At 48.2% G+C, this 19,042-nt stretch overlaps 1 protein-coding gene across 3 annotated transcripts in view; it reads left to right on the forward strand.

The window, feature by feature from the left end:
* LOC120303092 (major histocompatibility complex class I-related gene protein-like) overlaps positions 1-18,793 on the forward strand; it is a 19,661-nt gene extending 868 nt beyond the window's left edge. For 2 of the 3 annotated variants that reach the window (XM_039332258.1, XM_039332261.1), the window contains exons 2-8: positions 2,902-3,147; positions 4,803-4,851; positions 10,234-10,460; positions 11,894-12,181; positions 14,905-14,964; positions 16,884-17,041; positions 17,705-18,793. In XM_039332258.1, the coding sequence (XP_039188192.1) occupies positions 2,902-3,147; positions 4,803-4,851; positions 10,234-10,460; positions 11,894-12,181; positions 14,905-14,964; positions 16,884-17,041; positions 17,705-17,941 (1,265 nt within the window). In that variant the 3' untranslated portion in view covers positions 17,942-18,793. Of the gene's footprint in view, positions 1-2,901; positions 3,148-4,802; positions 4,852-10,223; positions 10,461-11,893; positions 12,182-14,904; positions 14,965-16,883; positions 17,042-17,704 lie in introns of all 3 variants that reach the window. The other variant, XM_039332259.1, reaches the window with a different exon arrangement.
* Positions 18,794-19,042: the final 249 nt, after the last annotated feature.

Below are 19,042 nucleotides of genomic sequence, written 5' to 3' on the forward strand. Positions count from 1 at the left end.
GACAATTTTGGAAACCCGTGAAAGGGGTTTGAGGACCATTTGAGGACCATTCTAGCTAGCCAGGGATTCATGCTGAATTGTCAACTCAACTTTAATCTCCGTGATTAAACCTCTCTTTCCAGTAACTGGCTTCATGTGCTATTTCAGTGTTTTTCAACCTTGACAATGTTAAGGCATGTGGACTTCAACTCCCAGAATTCCACAGCCAGCATTTCAACTCCCAGAATTCCACAGCCAGCAATGCTGGCTGTGGAATTCTGGGAGTTGAAGCCCACATGCCTTAAAATTGTCAAGGTTGAGAAACACTGTTCTATTTGTTCTCCTCTGTGGCCACCCTCAACAGTGGAGTAATCCATTCCTGTTTGCATTTGAGCAAGGAAGTAAACAACAAAAAGTCCCTCCCCCCCCCCCGCAGCTTCTCCTTTGATTAAACTTGCTTCCTCTTATTTTTTAAAAATTTCTGCTATCAGCTTATAAACGAGGGCCATACACGCAACACATGGAAGGTTTGAATAACCAGTGGCTCCCGTGGGACAATGACATTTGGCGTTTAATTTGTCATCAGTTCCCAGTGACTTTCTGAGCAAGGAGTGAAGTTCAAAGAGAGGACATTTAGCGTTTTGCCCAACCTGTTCTTTCTGGGTCTCTCCTGAGCAAAAGTGGAAGTCAAAAGTGTATGTTTACAGTTCTCGTTGACTCCCCCCCATCCCCCAGCCAGGCATTCAATCAGCTCTTTCCTAATCATAACTGTGTCAACTCTACAAGGAACTTGGCTGCAGCCTCCTAATCGTTCCAAGTTGCCACACAAAAGGGAGGGGGGACTGGAGTCTCTATGTTAGTCTAAACAATACTGTGCCCGTGGGAACCAAGCTCATTCTCTCGCTGGGGAGATGGAGGGGGCAGGGGTGTCGGGCATTTTGTTAACATTGGATGTTCTTGCTTTGACAACATATGAAGATGCAGCCTTTTTCTTTCTTATGCTTTACTTTTAGAATTAGATGATGCTGGGGGAGGAGGCAGAATGTGGTGAGAGTTCGTTAGGCATAACAATATTGTACTAGCCTATGAAATAAGAGATGATAAGAATTGGCAGTGGCAGAACAGGAGGGAAAGCCTGCATTTCAAACTAATTGGACAATGTGATTTATGACTGTTAATTGAAGGAGGGAATTGTGCTTTGATACTATGTGCTCAGGGGAGGGGAATCTAGTTTTTGGCTTCAACTATGCTAGTGCCGAAGCTATGCTACTCCCATAAAGATTCTTTAAGGTAAACAATGCCTTGAAGAAGAGTTTCATCTGTCGGAACCATGATAGTATAAATTATTGTTTTGTACTGGGGTGGGAACTTTTACTTTATAATAGTGTAACTCTTTGGAGGGAATTTCAGACATAGTTTCACCTTTGATTGTGCCGATATTTTGAATACAATAACACGTTCTTTGAGCAGGCTTTAAGCCTCGGGGTTCTGATTTTTTTGGTTCCATCTATCAGAACCTTTGACAAACAGTCTGGACTGTGATCAAGGGTGGCTTCTTCTGGGTGTGGTGCACATTCCCAGATCCTGAATTCTCCATACTCTGTAGGGTGCAAAACTCCAAGCAGCTCCTGTCCTGCTGGTCTTCCAGGTGGTGGGCATGTAGGGTCCCATGGGGTCGCCCTCACTAGATTTGCCCAGCTGTTTCCAAGGTCAGCCAAGAGATAACAACAACAACAACAACAACAAACAACAATGATAATAAAGTTGGAAGGGACCTTGGAGGTCATCTAGTCCAACCCCCTGCTCAGGCAGGAAACCCTACACCATTTCAGACAAATGGCTGTCCAGTTTCTTCTTTAAAACTTCCAGTGTTGGAGCATTCACTGCTTCTGGAGGCAGGTTGTTCCACTCGTTAATTGTCCTCACTGTCAGGAAGTTTCTCCTTAGTTCTAGGTTGCTTCTCTCTTTGATTAGTTTCCATCCATTGCTTCTTGTCCTGCCTTCAGGTGCTTTGGAAAATAGCTTGACTCCCTCTTCTTTGGGGCAGCCCCCGAGATACTGGAACACTGCTATCATGTCACCCCTCATGCTTCTCTTCATTAAACTAGACCAGGGGTAGTCAACCTTGGCTCTTTTATGACTCGTGGACTTCAATGCCCAGAATTCCTGAGCCAGCCATGCTGAGGGGAAAGGGAGTTTCCAAGCTGAGCCATGTTGGCTCAGGAATTCTGGGAGTTGAAGTCCACAAGTCATAAAAGGGCCAAGTTTGAAGACCCCTGGTTTAAATATTTAAATATTTTTTCCTCACGGTCACCTGATCAAAATTCAGGCATTTGGGCAAGGGTAGGCAACCTTGGCTCTTTTATGACTCATGGACTTCAATGCCCAGAATTCTTGAGCCAGCCATGCTGAGGGGAAAGGGAGAGGTTTCCAAGCTGAGCCATGCTGGCTGAGGAATTCTGGGAGTTGAAGTCCACGAGTCATAAAGCGGCCTAGGCCTAGGCCAGAGGTAGGCAACCTTGGCTCTTTTATGACTAGTGGACTTCAATTCCCAGAATTCCTGAGCCAGCCATGCTGAGGGGAAAGGGAGAGGTTTCCAAGCTGAGCCATGCTGGCTCAGGAATTCTGGGAGTTGAAGTCCACGAGTCATAAAAGAACCAAGGTTGCTTACTCCTGAACTAGACACACCCAATTCCAGCCACAGTTCCTTATATGTTTTAGCCTCCAGTGCCCTGATCAGCATTGTTCCTCTTTGTTGCTGCTTGAGACTTCTTTCAGGGTTAGTCTCATGACTTGAATCCTCAAAGTAAAGCAGACAGTTGATCTTCCTGTTAGAGAGCTGCTTTTCACGATAGCATTGAGGGAGGAGCTGGAGCTGCAGACCTCTCCTCATTTCTATTCTCCACCCTCTTCTCCTTCCAGGCTCCTTCAGGCACTCCCTGTGCTATTCCTATCTGAAGGTGTCAGAACCCAGCCAGGGGCTGCCCCACTTCCTCTCCATGGTCCACCTGGATGACCAGCCCATCGCTCGCTTTGGCAACCACACCAGGAAGATGGAACCTCTGGTGCCCTGGATGGAGATGGAGGAGACAAAGATCTTTGTGGCTCCTGAATGGGTGCTCAGGGCTGACCTGGAGATGTTATCAAACTTCAACCACCAGACTAGAGGTGAGCAGAGGCTGATCTGCCTTCAAGACCCAAATTCTCCCTCCAATCTTACTTTTTGCCTCTTGTCACTTTAATTATCAGGAGAGGGGAAACAGGCAAAATCCTAAAAGTTTTGGAAGAAACAGCGACTCCCCAGATTCTTCCTCAGAGATAAGCTCAAGGGAGGAGGATCTCATTCTTGACACATCAGGAACTGAGTTAATTAATGACTCTGAACAGCTGGCTGAATGGAGGAGGCTTCAGCTGGGGAAAGCTTGAAAGGGGCAGCAACCAGCAAAGAGGAGGAGGAACTACCTTCTGCACCTGATCCGAGAGCATGCAGGGCAGAGAAAAGGCAGGAGCAATGGAGGTCAGCCAGACTACTTGGTAGGAGAAGGCCCCGTCCATCTTGATGGGCTGCACCAGAAAGCTGGCTATTTATCACAGCAGAAAGAGGGAGGCGTTGCTAGGAACAACTTGTTGGTTTGCTGGCCGTTTGTTTGATTGTCCTGCTTCAGCATGTTGGAATTGTGCCTTGGGGACTCTGACCTTTTCTTGCTAAGTGAGTTTTTGTGTGTGTGTTTATTTAATTCTGGCCTGGTGGATTTAAGTTTGTTTAGTGGAGCTATTGGTTTGAGCAACTTTCACTTGCTTTTTGGGCTATTGACCAATTGCTTTTTGGACTAATCTTGGCTTGCTTGTGGCTGGACTTATTGGGACAGTTCTGAGTATTGGTAAGGGGAATTTCTGGGGAGCATTACTAAACTCACTGAACCACAGTTATGTGTGTGGGTGAGTGGGGCATCAAATAACCATGACCTAGATGATTGAGAATTTCCAAAGCTGGCCAAGACTAGAAAGTGGGTGGCTGGGGACTTCAATGGTTGACATGATTTGGAAAGGAAAATATCATTTGACTAAGCCCCAGCACGATTTTTCATGATGCTCGTAATATAAGCCCCACCCCTAAAATAAGCCCCAGTTAAGATTGCCAGCTAGACGGATGCATTTAGTATCATATTTCTATGAAAATAAGACCTAACTGGAAAATAAGTCCTAATGAGTCTTGTGCAGCAAAAATTAATATAGGACCCAGTCTTATTTTCGGGAAAACATGGTATCAACAGTTGCAAGGGGCATAATGGTGAGAGATCCTTCCTGTAAAAGAAAAAAAAAAGCACCTCCTACGCCTTCAAGATATCTTTCATGGACTTCATGATGTGGCACTATCCCCAGAAGACCAAGTACAGCCCCTGATCACAAAAGAGATTCCCCACCCCATTGAAAGAAAAAGGGGAGGAAAGATCCAAATTCCTTGGTGGGATGTTGCTTAATTTCCTGGTGGGATGTTGTTCGATCACTAAATTGTGTCCAACTCTTTGTCACTCCATGGACCACAGGATGCGAGCCCCCCCCCAAATCCTCCATTGTCTCCTGGAGTTTGCCCAAATTCATGCTCACTGCATCAATGACACTATATAACCATCTCATCACCTGCTGTCCCCTTCTCCTTTTGTCTTCCATCTTCCCCAACGCCAGAGTCGTCTCTTCCCATCTGGTGGGCAAAGTGTTTGAGCTTCAGCTGGTGGGACGGAAGTAAACATTTGAATCAAGCGTGGGGTGTCCAGGGGAGAGGAATTTCGAACTATTCCCACCCCCCTCTGGGTCTCTTTCAGGGCCTCACACCTGGCAGGCAATTTTGGGCTGTGAGCTCTGGGAAGACGGGAGCTGTTATGTCCCGAGCCTTGCAAACGGCTCGGGCGTTTGCAGGCAGTCCCGGGCAGGTGCAAAGCTGCCCGGGACCAGACAGGCTGTCGCCAGCGCCGTGCGCATGCGCGGGTGCTGGCGCGGGAAAAGTAACCCATTTACCCGGGAGTTGCCTATATAAGAGGCTGTGAGGCGTTTGGGCTGAGCTGAAGCCATCTTCCTGTAAGCTGAACGCTGAATAAAAGAACCTGAGAACTCCAGCTGCTTCTCGTGTCTGTTTTCCCGCCAAGGACGCAACACTGGCGACGAGGATGGGATGCCTTGCACTACCTGGAAAGGAAAAAGTGTAAGCTTACCCAAGGAGTCCTGAGCGGCGGAAGAGGAACGGTGTTGACTCAGCAGCTGCCCGCCAATCCAGTGCGCATTCGGGGGTAGGCTGGCTGATAGACCCGTCTCCTGAAGATCCGAAGATGGCGAAAATCGGAAGGCTTGCGGAATTCGACGTCTCACATCCAGAGCGGTGGGAGTCCTACGTATCCAGAATGGAGAACTACTTCAAGGCAAACCAAGTGAGGGAAGATAGCTTGAAGGCTGCCACCCTGCTTTGCGCTTGCGGCCAAGACGCCTTCGAAATCGCAGAAAACCTTGCAGCACCTGTTCCAGTAGAGTCTGTAAGCTACGCAGACCTGAAGAAGCTGCTGAAGGACCACTTCCACCCCAAGGTGTCCGTTATCTCATGGCGCCACACCTTCGAGCAGAGGGATCAACGGTCCGGGGAGTCAGCCAAGGAGTACATCGCCGCGTTACGGAAGGCCGCCAAGCCCTGCGAGTTCAAGGACCTCGAGGAACGACTGAGGGACCGATTCGTGTGCGGGTTGAGGCATCGAGAGCTACAACAGAGACTTTTCGCTAAGGAAGAATTATCCTTCCAAGACGCTTTAAGGGAAGCCACCGCGGAAGAAGCAGCAGGCGGCGCCGTCAAGAACATGCGGCCGATCAGAAGCAGTGCAGAGGGTGCGTCCGTGCACCAAGAAGACGTCCGACGAAACTCCGAGGAGGATCCGGACGAAGAAGTCGACCGTCTACACCCCGCGAAGGGAGAAAATCAGAAGGAAAGCTCTTCAGCTCCGCTCAAGTGCATCGGCTGTGGAGGTCGCCACAGGAGAACCGACTGCAAGTTCCGCTCCGCTACCTGCCGGGCATGCGGCAAACAAGGGCACATTGCAGCTGTGTGTCTGGGCCGACGAAAGGCACAACCTCAAGAAGAACGCCTGAAGGGTACCAGAGTCCCCAGCCAGAATAGGGTAGGTTTTTGCGCTTCGCGTAGAAACATTTGTAGGACAGGCACACACAAGCCCATGAAGAAAAAGCTGTCACTCAAAGTGAAGCTACAAGGGGTTCCATTATCTATGGAACTAGACACAGGGTCTGCCCTTTCCATCATTTCATTGCATACATTTAGGAAGATTTGTTCCAGTAGTGGGACTAAGGCCAAGTTAAGGCCTTCTGATATTGTATTAACTGATTTTCAGAACTCAAGAGTGTGTGTTAAGGGGGAGGCCACCCTTAACGTGCAATACAAGAGTTTTGAAGGTCCACTAGACTTGTTAGTAGTAGGGGGTGAAAGAACGAGTCTCATAGGACTCGATTGGTTTGAGGCCCTGGGGATACACGTCACAGGACTCAACAGCTTACAAACACTCGACCTACAGGAAGTCTGCAAGGAATTTGCAGATGTTTTCAGCCCCCAGCTGGGCACATTCAAAGGACCACCTGTGTCCTTAAAGCTAGACCCCACTGTCACTCCCATTAGGATTAAAGCAAGAAGGGTCCCTTTTGCTTTAAAAAGTAAGATTGACACTGAATTAGACAAACTAATCCAACAAGGAATCCTAGAACCTGTTGATTCCAGCCCATGGGAGACCCCCATTGTCACGCCTCTAAAGGCAAATGGGGACATTCGCATTTGTGCTGATTACAAATGCACACTCAATAAGGCATTGCAGCAACATGCCTATCCTGTTCCTGTGGTCAGTCACATCCTGGCCTCTCTCAAGGGGGGGGCGTGTTTTTGCAAAGCTTGACCTAGCTCAAGCATATCAACAGCTGCCTGTTGATAATGATGCTGCCATAGCTCAGACTATTGTGACCCACAGGGGAGCCTTTAAGGTAAAAAGGCTGCAGTTTGGAGTGAATGTCGCTCCTGGGATTTTCCAAAGCGTAATGGAAAACACACTACGAGGTATACCAGGGGTCTGCCCCTACTTTGACGATGTCTTGATTGCAGGAGACTCCACACACATTCTAGCTGAAAGGCTTAGGGCTGTCCTGTTAAGATTCAGGAAATCAGGCCTCAAGCTCAGAAAAGACAAATGCAAGATTGGGGTGCCTTCTACTGAATTTCTGGGATTCAAAATTGATGCTGCTGGGATTCATCCTGCTGAATCCAAACTAACTGCTATTTTAGAAGCACCCAGGCCAAAGTCTAAGGCCGAACTTCAGGCCTTCTTAGGCCTCCTGAATTTCTACAATTCTTTTCTTCCACATAAAGCTAGTGTAGCTGAGCCTCTTCACAGGCTACTAGACAAACAAGCTGTGTGGCTGTGGTCACAAGCACATGAGGCTTGCTTTAAAGAAGTCAAGGCCTTGCTCACTTCTAACAGTGTTCTTGCACATTTCAACGAGTCTCTTCCTGTGTGCATCGCTTGTGATGCATCCCCCTACGGGGTTGGAGCTGTCCTGAGTCACCTCAGGTCTGATGGAACTCAGGTTCCTATTGCATACTACTCCAGAACACTGTCTTCTGCCGAGCGCAACTACGCTCAGATAGACAGGGAGGCTCTGGCTGTTGTTGCTGGAATTAAAAAATTCCACGATTTTCTATATGGCAGGCATTTCACGGTCTTCACTGACCATAAGCCTCTGCTGGGACTGTTTACCACACGTAAGCAGACTCCCCACATCATTTCCCCTAGAATGCTTAGGTGGTCTATTTTTTTGTCTGCATATGATTTTTCATTACTCCACAAGCCTGGGAAAGAAATGGGCCATGCTGATGGCCTCAGTAGGTTGCCTCTGCCAGTAGTAGAAGCTGACCCCGCGCCAGCTGTCAACATTCTATCAATCCAAGCCTTGCCCGAGCTTCCTCTTAGTGCCAGGGATGTTACCGCTGAAACAGGTACAGATCACACACTTTCACGTGTCCGCTCCTGGGTCCTGTCCGGGTGGCCTGAGCACTGCCCTAGTCCTGAGTTTCAGAGTTTCTGGTCCAAAAGGAACGAATTGTCCCTTTCTCAGGGTTGTTTGCTTTGGGGAAACAGAGTTGTCATTCCCACCTCAATGAGGACTAGGGTCTTAGAATCCCTCCACGAGGGTCATCCTGGCATTGTTCGTATGAAGGCTCTTGCACGCAGCCACTTGTGGTGGCCTGCTTTAGATAAAGATATTGAGGCTAAGGTACACGCATGCCACATGTGCCAACGATCTCGCCCAGAGATGCCCCAAGCTCCTGTGCATAAATGGGAGGAAACACAGTCCCCATGGTCTAGGGTGCACATTGACTACGCTGGGCCCTTTCAGGGCCAGTTCTTCTTGGTCCTTGTTGACAGCCATTCAAAATGGCTTGAGGTTGTGCCTGTCTCATCCACCACCACTGCAAAGACTATTCAGGTACTGAGGGGGATTTTTGCTGCACACGGGCTGCCAGATGTCATTGTGTCCGACAACGGCCCTCAATTCACCTCCTCCGAATTCCAAGCTTTCTTACAGGCAAACCTGATTCGTCATGCCACATCTGCGCCTTTTCACCCGTCCACCAACGGTATGGCTGAACGCATGGTGCGCATCGCAAAGGACGCCTTGAAGAGACTCACCTACGGGGACTGGCATCACAGGTTGGCTGACTTTCTCCTTTCTTATCGCACCACACCGTCCACTTCTACAGGGAGAAGTCCAGCTGAACTTCGTTGGGGGCGCCAACTTACTACGAGACTTGACCGGTTGCATCCGGACAGACTGCCTTCATCTACCTCACATCCTAGGGCACCTAGACAACTACTTGTGGGTGCCCCGGTTTGGGCTCGCAATTACGGGCCTGGTCATACATGGGTCCCCGCTTCTGTGTCCAGGATCACAGGTCCTCTCTCCTACGAGGTTGCCCTGGACAACGGTCGTGTCCTGCGTCGGCACATCGACCAACTCCGCTCTAGGCGGGACTTTTCTGCTGAAACTCCTGGGTCTTTTCCAGGGGGGGAGGGGGACCCTTTGGAGCAAAGGGAAGGGCAAGAGCTACTGCCCATCGCCACTGAGGGAGCCACAAACGGCTCGTCCCAAGGTTCTGCAATTGCTCCGAAAAGGAAGTCTTGGAGCTTACCCACACAACAGGCACTCACGCCTACTCCAGCCAGGGAGTTACCCCGGGGGCATACTCACTTTCCACACACAGCACACAGCACTCCAGCAACGGAGGATACCCGGGGGCATCCCAACAAATCATTCCCCGCAAGAGAGCTGGCACACAATGCCCAAGGTTGGCCTGACCTTACCCCAAATCCTACAGGGGGTCAAACATACACAGAGCTAGTCGAGGAACCAAGTCCCGACTACAACACCCCTAGCACAAATCAGGGGACACCTGAGTTTTGGGAGAGTACAGAAACCCACACGAGCCCAAACACAGAATGGGGTTCAGGGAATAGACAGCCTCCTGACAGGTCTTGGACTGACCTAGGGGGTTCTACAGAGACGCCCAGCAGTGGCTATCACTTCAAGGGGCCTGAGGGTCTACAGCTAGGTAGGACAACCAGGTCACAAAGCAACAGAAGCCCTGGCCTGACGAGCCCGGTGGGCAAGCAAGCAGGCCAGGCATCGGGGCACAGTCCTTGGAAGACACCAGGGCACAGTAGAGAGAACAGGCTCATGCCTCCCTCCAGTCAGGGGACTTATGCCAGTAACCCAGAGCTAAGAAGGTCACAGAGAGCAAAGAAATCTCCTAAGTACCTAGAAGATTACATAACATTGTTGGCAAGACAGAAGCCAGTAAACAGTGGGAACACTGGGGAGCAAATTGTCGTGTAAAATAAATGTTGTATGTTGATAGTAGTTTTAGCCCGGGGGAAAGGGGTGTTATGTCCCGAGCCTTGCAAACGGCTCGGGCGTTTGCAGGCAGTCCCGGGCAGGTGCAAAGCTGCCCGGGACCAGACAGGCTGTCGCCAGCGCCGTGCGCATGCGCGGGTGCTGGCGCGGGAAAAGTAACCCATTTACCCGGGAGTTGCCTATATAAGAGGCTGTGAGGCGTTTGGGCTGAGCTGAAGCCATCTTCCTGTAAGCTGAACGCTGAATAAAAGAACCTGAGAACTCCAGCTGCTTCTCGTGTCTGTTTTCCCGCCAAGGACGCAACAGGAGCCAAAGAGGGTTTTTGCACTATGGCTACGACGGGAGTGACTTCATCAGCTTCGACAAGGAGACGCTCAGATGGGTGGCAGCTCAGCCGCAGGCCGAGAAGGTCAAGGAGAAGTGGGAGGAGAATCCAGGATGCTCCCAGAGAAACAAATTCTTCCTGGAGAAGACCTGCATTGAGTGGCTGCAGAGGAAGCTGTCCTACAAAAATGAGGCTCTGCAGAGGACAGGTGAGTGGCTAAATGGGTCCTATTGTGCAATTTTTTGTAGGCTCCTGCCTCTTCCCTTCCTCATATTATTTCTTTTCTGCCCAGCACAAAATGTGCCTGGAACAAAAAGAGCTGGGCATTTACCAAATCAAAATTCAGGACTTATTTGAAGGATCATTCACAAGAAAGATTCATTTCAGTTTGGAGAAGATGGATAAATTATATTCAGAATAAATATGGGACTAAAAAGTTCCACTTAGTTTATGAGTAAATCTTAAGAGTATTATTAATAGTTTATTATAGTGGAATATTATTATTATTTTTAGTATTAGTATTGTTTAACAGTTTGGATATTGTATTGTTTAATAATTAGTTTAATAATTAGGATATTATGTTTATGTTTTTACTATTATTATGTTTACTTTTAATTTGTTTATATTTATGCTAAAGGGGAGTTAAAGCGCATTATGGATTTGGTTATTGATATAGTTGGTTAATGTTAGTTAGATTATGATTATTATAATTGTAACCCTGTATTCAGCTCTGGGAAGTGGGGGAGGGAGAGGGGGGTTGGGGTTTATATTGTAACTTTTATAAAACTTTTCAATAAAAAATAATTCAGGACAGGGGAACGATCCTTTAATGCCCCCCTCCCGAGTTAAGTTCTTCAAAGATAACAAAAACGAAATGAAGTGAGCAAGATATTAAGATTGAAATCCATTCCCATTTCCATGAGGAAATCCTGCAAAGCAGAATAAATTCTAACTCTCATCTTCTGTATTTGGGGGCAGAATTAAAAGATGAGTTTGTTCCTGATTTCCATCTAGACCAGTGGTTCTCAACCTTTTTAATGCCGTGACCCCCAACCGGTCGTAAGTTGAGGACTACTCAACCGGTCGTAAGTCAAGGACTACTCCACTGGTGCAGCACCATTTGCAGAATGGGACTTTTGGCGGGCTCAGCAGGGCAGAGACAGCCTGGACAATTCCTATTGGCTTTTGAAAGCCAATAGAATTAGACTCTATTCAAGAGAGTCTATTCTATTGGCTTTCAAAAGCCAATTGAATAAAAGGGAGTAGCACAGCTAAGGAAAAGGGGGAAAAAATGGCGGACTGAGTTGTTTGGCGACCCCCGTGAAATGGTCGTTCGACCCCAGATGGAGTCCCGACCCACAGGTTGAGAACCACTGGTCTAGATAGAACCAACCTGAACAAATTCAATGTGGGATGTCAAAACTGAGTTAACCCCCAAGCAGTACAATTATCTTGGTCAGAGTGAGAACTTTACCCCAAAGTCTATGTGTCTCTTTCAAAAATAAAGCTAAAGAGTTCAATGCCCCCATCTTTGAGGGGCCTGGAGGTTCAGGAGAGGAGAGGGAACAGGGGGAGAAGATAACCAAATGAGGTCTTCCCTAATTTTAGATCCTGGGAATTGTGTTGTTGCTGTTTCTACAGAGCCCCCAGTGGGGAAGGTGACTCGTAAGGTGGTTGATGACAGCCTGGAGGTCCTCATCTGCCAGGCCTTTGGCTTCTACCCCAAGGAGATCCAGGCCACCTGGACCAGGGACGGAGAGGCCTGCGTGTACGAGACCCTCCCTAGGAACGTGGCCCCCAACTCAGATGGCACCTATTATGTCTGGCTCAGCATTGAGATCGACCCCAAGAAGAGGGACCATTTTCGTTGTCACCTGGAGCACCAGGGCTTGCAGGAGCCCCTGATCTTGGCCTGGAAGGAGGAAACAGGTGAGAGGCTGAGACATGTCACGTATTTGGACCAACAGGGAACATCAAAAAAAAAAAAAACACTCAACAAAATTTTTTTCCCCTCAATGGATGTTGGCCTTCCGTTGGGAGCACTGACGAGAAAACTCCATTTTGCTCCTAGCTGCTTAACTTTGTTGCCTAGTTGTTTGTAGTCCCTCTCTATTGCATTCAGGTTGTTTGTTGTGTCATTCGTTCCAATGTGGAGAAGGAGGAAGGGGTAGTAATCTGTGGGCCTAATTATTTTGGTTAGGTTCTCAGCTACATCTTTGATTTTTGCTCCAGGGAGACAGCATACCTATCTGGATTGTATGTTTGGTCTACAGATGGATGATTCTGTTCTTTTGAGGATAGAATCTCCTATTATCAACACTCGCCTTTCTATTTTGGGGGGGGGGCTGCAGTCTGGGGTGCTTTTCTGATGCTGCTTCCTACTCTGCCGCCATCTTGGACTCGATCTGTGTCCAAGTGATTATTGACAGGGGAGTTGAAGTGGAAACTTAAGAACAAAGGTATGAAAATGTCTGAAATGATATAGACCAGTGGTGGCGAACCTATGGCACGGGTGCCAGAGGCGGCACTCAGAGCCCTCTCTGTGGGCACGTGCGCCGTCGCCCCTGTCCTAGGCCTTCAGCTGGGTTTTATAAAACTTTTTCACTTTAGGCCTCCGCCGCCGTGTGCAAAAAAAAAAAAAAAGGTTAAATCAATCAGTCAATTTCAACTTCTCGCGGGGAAAAAAAAAGATCTTGCAAAGTTGGAATTGATTGATTGAACTTTTTAGTCCCACCCAGTCTGCTGTTACCACTGCAGCTACGCCCACCCAATGGGCCACAGCCACCCAATGGGCCACCCCCACCCAGCACCTGACGATGCATAAGAGGGTTTTGGGTTGCAGCTTGGGCACTCGGTCTCTAAAAGATTCGCCATCACTGATATAAATTCTCCTGCTTAAGGTCCCTTCCAGCTCTATTCTATTCTAAAATATGACACAGTATGATACGATATGGAGATAGAAAATACGAGAGACACAAAACACACTTTTTTTTTTGCTTTCTGGTAGAATTATCTGATCGGACAATTATCTGATCTGGTAGAATTATCTGATCGGACTAGGTCAGGGCTTTTCAACATTTTCACCCATTGTACCACTTTTAGGATATGGCAACATCTGAGTACCACCAGTTGCCTAGCAAGGTGTCAAAAACTTGATGACCCCCCTCAAAAAGGAAAAAAGTGATAAAGTACAGGTAGTCTTCGACTTACAACAGTTCGCTTAGTGACTGTTCGAAGTTACAATGGCACTAAAAAAAGTGCCCCCAAGCCACAGCCGAGCAAGACACCTGCCTGCCCGCCCGGCGGTGCTCTTCCTCCTCTCCGAGGTTTTCATTGTTGTGAGCATTTCTGTTGAGGATTGGCAGCAGGGGTGAGGTGGGGGGAGTGTTTGTTTTTTATTCCCTGCCCCCCCGTCTGCTGGGTCATTGCAGCAGGTTTTGGTCACTTCACATGACCCTGGGACACTATGACTCTCATAAATATGAATCAGTTGCCAAGCATCTGAATGTAAATCTCAAGACCCTGGAGATGCTGCAACATTCCAGCTGATTGGTGCTTCTTCAGGACTCAGCAGAAGCACCAGGATCAGCGCCGAGCTCCAGCTGGAGCCTGGCGTTGATCCTAGTGCTGCCACTGAGCTCTGAAAGCCCCGATCAGCACCAATCAGCTGGAAAGCGGCACTGATCCTGGCGCTTCCACTGAGCCCTGATGATCCTGCGTCTCCACCCATCTCTCACGGTTCAGCTCATTCCCCTCCCCCACTACCACTTTTCTAGGATGGTCGTGTACCACCTGCCAGGTGCCAGTGTACCACAAGTGGTACCCATACCACTGGTTGAAAAGCCCTGCACTAGGTCATTCAATGTCCCTTTCAGCAGGGGAGGCTGGGCCAATGTCAGCTACTTCAGAACTACTCTTTTTACAAAACTATAATACTATAACTATTGCAGTCTGCACATGCTTCCTCTTCCTTCCATTTATCTTCATGTAAACAAGGGAGTGTTCTGTGAGACACATGTATTTAATCTGATTTCTTGGCCCAGGCTGAAGCGCCATTTATTTGACTGCCATCTTGATTGTGGCTCTTCCTTCTGCCCTTCAAAGCCTTTCGCTCTGCCCACTTGAGACTTGTAGGGGAGGGGCTTCCTTCAAGTGGAGACACTGCCTGGAGGGCCAGTTCAGATGGGGAAATGCTTCCGTTGCTTAGCATCTCCGTGTCATGTTCCGGTTGAAAAACCCAACAAAGTAAACACACAGGAGACATTGCAATCCCCTAATGTCAAACTTTATTAGGCATAGCATACCGGCAGGGTAGAAAGAAAGCTAGCTCTGGCAATATGGTGGGAAAAAGATAATTAAAAGAGTAAAACTTTCCCTCCCCTCTCTGACAGCTCAGCTCAGATTGTCCAATTAGCCTTCAAACATTTGTTATGAGAAGAAAGTCTCTCTTCGCCAAAACATCTCTCCGGTGACTTCGGCTCTCACGTGGATAGGAAACAGCTGTGGACCCCAAAACTTCCTCCTCCCCCTCACAACTGTCGGCAAGCTAGAAGCAAGTTGGCAGTTTTAATGACAAGAATCTTCATAGCTTGACACTCCATGTTGGGGAACTCAGTATCTGTCTAATCAGAACCATATTTCTCTTTCTTTAGATATATATGTTGTGGCATTTCCGTTGATCATCTTGATACTTATGACTGTTTTCCTAATCTGTAAGTGAAACACATCTATTGACCCCAAACCCTGTGTCTTTTTGTGTGGACTGATCTGGTGTGGGTGGGAGAGAGCCTCTCTGAGAGTTGCAGTCAGGATCCCCAAAAGACCCTTCCCCACAAACAGCATTTTGAATGAGAGTTAGAAAGGAAGAAGAAATGATGCAGACATTTCCTCACTTCCTGTAAATGTTCAACCTTGCTGTTATATGGAAGGGAGCCTCCTTAGCCTCCGCTGACTTTCTTCAGAGGAGTAACTATTAAATATCAGGGGCTCAGGAATCAAGGGAAAGCCTGATTAATAATCTCTGAAGTGCCAAGGAAAACCATTGTCTTGCCTTGGAGAGGATCCCAGTGTCTTCTCACCTGGCAAGAGGGACCTTCAGGTAAACTCCAGGGAGGTGGGCCATGGAGGGACGGGTGCCATGTCATCTGCCACTGCTTGCAAATCACACTTGGGAACAGACAACAAGAGAGGGGAAGGCCCGACGGTGGAAGGTATTACTGCTTGCTTGGCTCAGAGCAAGAGACGTGAGACATGGGAAGTGTCTCCTCAAATGACCTTCACCAAGTAACTGTGAGAAGGATCTCGGAGTCCTAGTGGACAATCACTTAAATATGAGCCAGCAGTGTGCTGCAGCTATCAAAAAAGTCAACACAGTGCTGGGCTGCATTAACAGAAGGATAGAATCAAGATCACGTGAAGTGTTAATACCACTTTACAATGCCTTGGTAAGGCCACACTTGAAAGACTGCATCCAGTTTTGGTCACCGCGATGTAAAAAAGATGCTGAGACTCTAGAAAGAGTACAGAGAAGAGCAACAAAAATGATTAGGGGACTGGAGGCTAAAACATATAAGGAATGGTTGCTGGAATTGGGTATGTCTAGTTTAACGAAAAGAAGGATGAGGGGGGGCATGATAGCCGTGTTCCAATATCTCAGGGGCTGCCCCAAAGAAGAGGGAGTCAAGCTATTCTCCAAGGTGCCTGAAGGCAGAATGAGAACCAATGGATGGAAACTGATCAAGTAGAGAAGCAACTTAGAATTAAGGAGAAACTTCCTGACAGTTAGAACAATTAACCAATGGAACAACCTACCTCCAGAAGTGGTGAATGCTCTAACACTGGAAGTTTTTAAGAAGAGACTGGACGCCATTTGTCTGAAATGGTATAGGGTTTCCTGCCTGAGCAGGGGGTTGGACTCGATGACCTCCAAGGTCCCTTCCAACTTTATTATTGTTGTTGTTGTTGTTGTTGTACATCCATGTTATTTTTTTTCAGCCATTTCTTCCCAGATGTGCCTGTTGGACTTGCTAGCAATTTGTCTCCCTCGCTTGCCAGTCTCAGGTGCAAATACTAAGCCAGTCAGACCTTACTTAGCTTTTCAAGATCAACCAAGGATGATGGTGCTTAGATCTTGCCGGGTTGGGACTGGGGTTTTGGAGTAGAAATCAAAACAAATGTTGCGAGAGTTGGATTCAGAATTACCATGTCTGGAAGCATATGGAGGACAACATCTGTCTTGTACCAATAGCAGAATTCCCAGAAGTTTAACATCATTGCTTAAAAGTAATTGAGGGTGGCCAAGATCCTCTTGGGAACAGCCCTGCTGGCCAGTTTTGAATGGCTTCAGTGGGGATGGGAAAAGTAAGACTGTGATGTCCCATCAGTGCTCTAATAGGAACACAGGCACTTTCAACTTGATTATTGCTTGATATCCCCAAGAATATCCCTTCCAGTTCCCCATGGTCAGCACCTCTAGACAGCCAACAATTTTGCCTTTCAGCTATAATAAACAAATCAAGAGGCTGGGCTAAAATCCAGGCAGCTGCATCATCTGGGCCTTTCAGGGTCTTCATCTTATATTCTAGAGCTGCTGCCCTAGAAATAAACTGTCTTCTCTTTCTGCCATATACAGTATTAGGCCACTGGCTGAGAAGCAGAAAAAAATTGCATCAGGATGTGACAACTTCCTCTGATGACAGTGATCTAGAAATGCATCCTTCTGTCCCAATTTACGGCACAGAAGATAAGATTCAACCGCAGGCGATGCTCCAGCCCAAAACTGCATCGGAGGTGAGACTCTGCTGTTGCTGAAGTCTATTTAAGAGATACAATTCCACACCTGAGAAATTCCGGAGAGCTTTTAACACCTTCAGGATCGTTTGGGGGAGGGGGGAATTTATATTTGAAGTCTTCCCAAGGCAGCCATGGAGGGATGGTGGGATGTCTGGGGCTCCTCTGGGGCTCAGCCCCACCTCTTGGGGACCCTTCGGTTGGCTGCTCTACAAGGGAAAATTGGTCAAAGCTCAGCTTCTCTGGCCCATCAGCTCCAAGGGAGGAGAGGGAGACAGGAAATGAGCTGGGAGCAGAACCTGGGGCATCCTGGGAAAATGGGGGGATTTCAGTCCAGGAAGGACAGGAGGGGAAGGGGGCGACAGGATGGACTGGAAAAACATGGGAGTGCCCGTCTAGGATAAAGGCTTCTTGGTGATGATGAGCTGGAGGTATAAGAGAGACGAGAGGAAGGAAACACTTGGGGGTGGGGAGAAGTGATGACCCCTTCCTAGAAGATCCCTCTTGTTTATATGGAGGGATATTGGAAACCTTTCTTCTCTTCGGCGGCGTCCTTCCCCACAGTGTTGCTGTGGGGGGAAGAGACAGCTACGGGAAGGAGAGAAAACACCCACATCTGATTACAAATAGGGTTGTTGACATCTTCATTTCCTCTCTTTGCAGCACAAGGTATCCTGTGGAGGGCAGTGGCCCCCGAAGTCTCCCAGAGCTACTGGACGAACATTTCACAGGCCGAGAAATGTTGCCCCAAAGAAGATGAGATCTTCCAGATTAGACATGATTAGACAAGATGCCTTCTCCACGGGCAACCTGGAATTAAAGAGAAACTTCCTGACAGTGAGGACAATCAACCAGCTTGCCCCCAGAAATTGTGGGTGCTCCATCACTGGAAATGTTTAAGAAGAGACTGGACAGTCACTTGTCTGAAATGGTATAGGTCAGTGGTGGCGAACCTAGAGCATGCGTGCCAGAAGTGGCTTTCAGAGCCCTCTCTGTGGGCACACATGCCATCGCCCCAGCCCCGCCACCCCCCATGGCCTCCTCCTCACCAGGAGCTCCCCCCATAGGAGAGTCATCCTGGACGCAGTCTCCACGGAGCAGTGCAGCCCAGGAGATGGCAACCAGGCAGTGGGGACAAGACTCCGCTCTCGCGCCCCATCACGTGCAGATGATGCTGCAGGGCGCAGACAGAGGGCGTGCCCGGCATGACACTCCTGGGCCTCCTGGGCGATCTGCTGTGGTGGGCTGTGGAGGCAGTGGGTGGCCCTGTGGGCAGGAGAGGCAGGGGTAGGGCAGGGGTGAGGCGGTTTTGGGCATTCGGTCTCTAAAAGTTCGCCATCACTGGTATAGGTTCTTCTGCTTGAGCAGGGAGCTGGACTAGAAGACCTCTCCTTATTTTAAGGGGCCCATCCCATCAGACCGGATAGGGTAGGGACATTATAGGTCTCTTCCATTAAGCATTGGCCCCTTGTGGACCCTGAGAAACAGGACTTTTCACGTACAGCCCCTGCCCTATGGAAGATTCCCCACAGGGGGATGCCCTTTTAATGTTCCCTGGGGAACATGTGACTTGTCTGTTACCACAAAACCCTGGATAGAGTGAGGACAGAATGAGAAGAGGTGTGGTCATTTTTCTATTTTAGGTCACATTATTGACCTAAAGCTATTTTCCAAGGCGCCTGAAGGCAGGACAAGAAGCAACAGATGGAAACTAATCAAGGAGAGAAGCAACCTAGAACTAAGGAGAAACTTCCTGACAGTTAGAATGGTTAACCAGTGGGATGGCCTGCCTCCAGAAGTGGTGAATGCTCCAACATTGGAAGTTTTTAAGAAGAGACTGGACAACCATTTGTCTGAAATGGTATAGGGTTTCCTGCCTGAGCAGGGGGTTGGACTAGATGACCTCCAAGGTCACTTCCAACTTTATTATTATCATTATTATTTTAAATGTTATGTATATACACTTTTAATGTTTATAATAAAAAACCTGAAGGCCTACCA

The sequence above is a fragment of the Crotalus tigris genome, unplaced genomic scaffold (genome assembly GCF_016545835.1).
Source record: "Crotalus tigris isolate CLP2741 ecotype Arizona unplaced genomic scaffold, ASM1654583v1 scf7180000024460.1087499, whole genome shotgun sequence".
Classification (NCBI taxonomy): domain Eukaryota; kingdom Metazoa; phylum Chordata; class Lepidosauria; order Squamata; family Viperidae; genus Crotalus; species Crotalus tigris.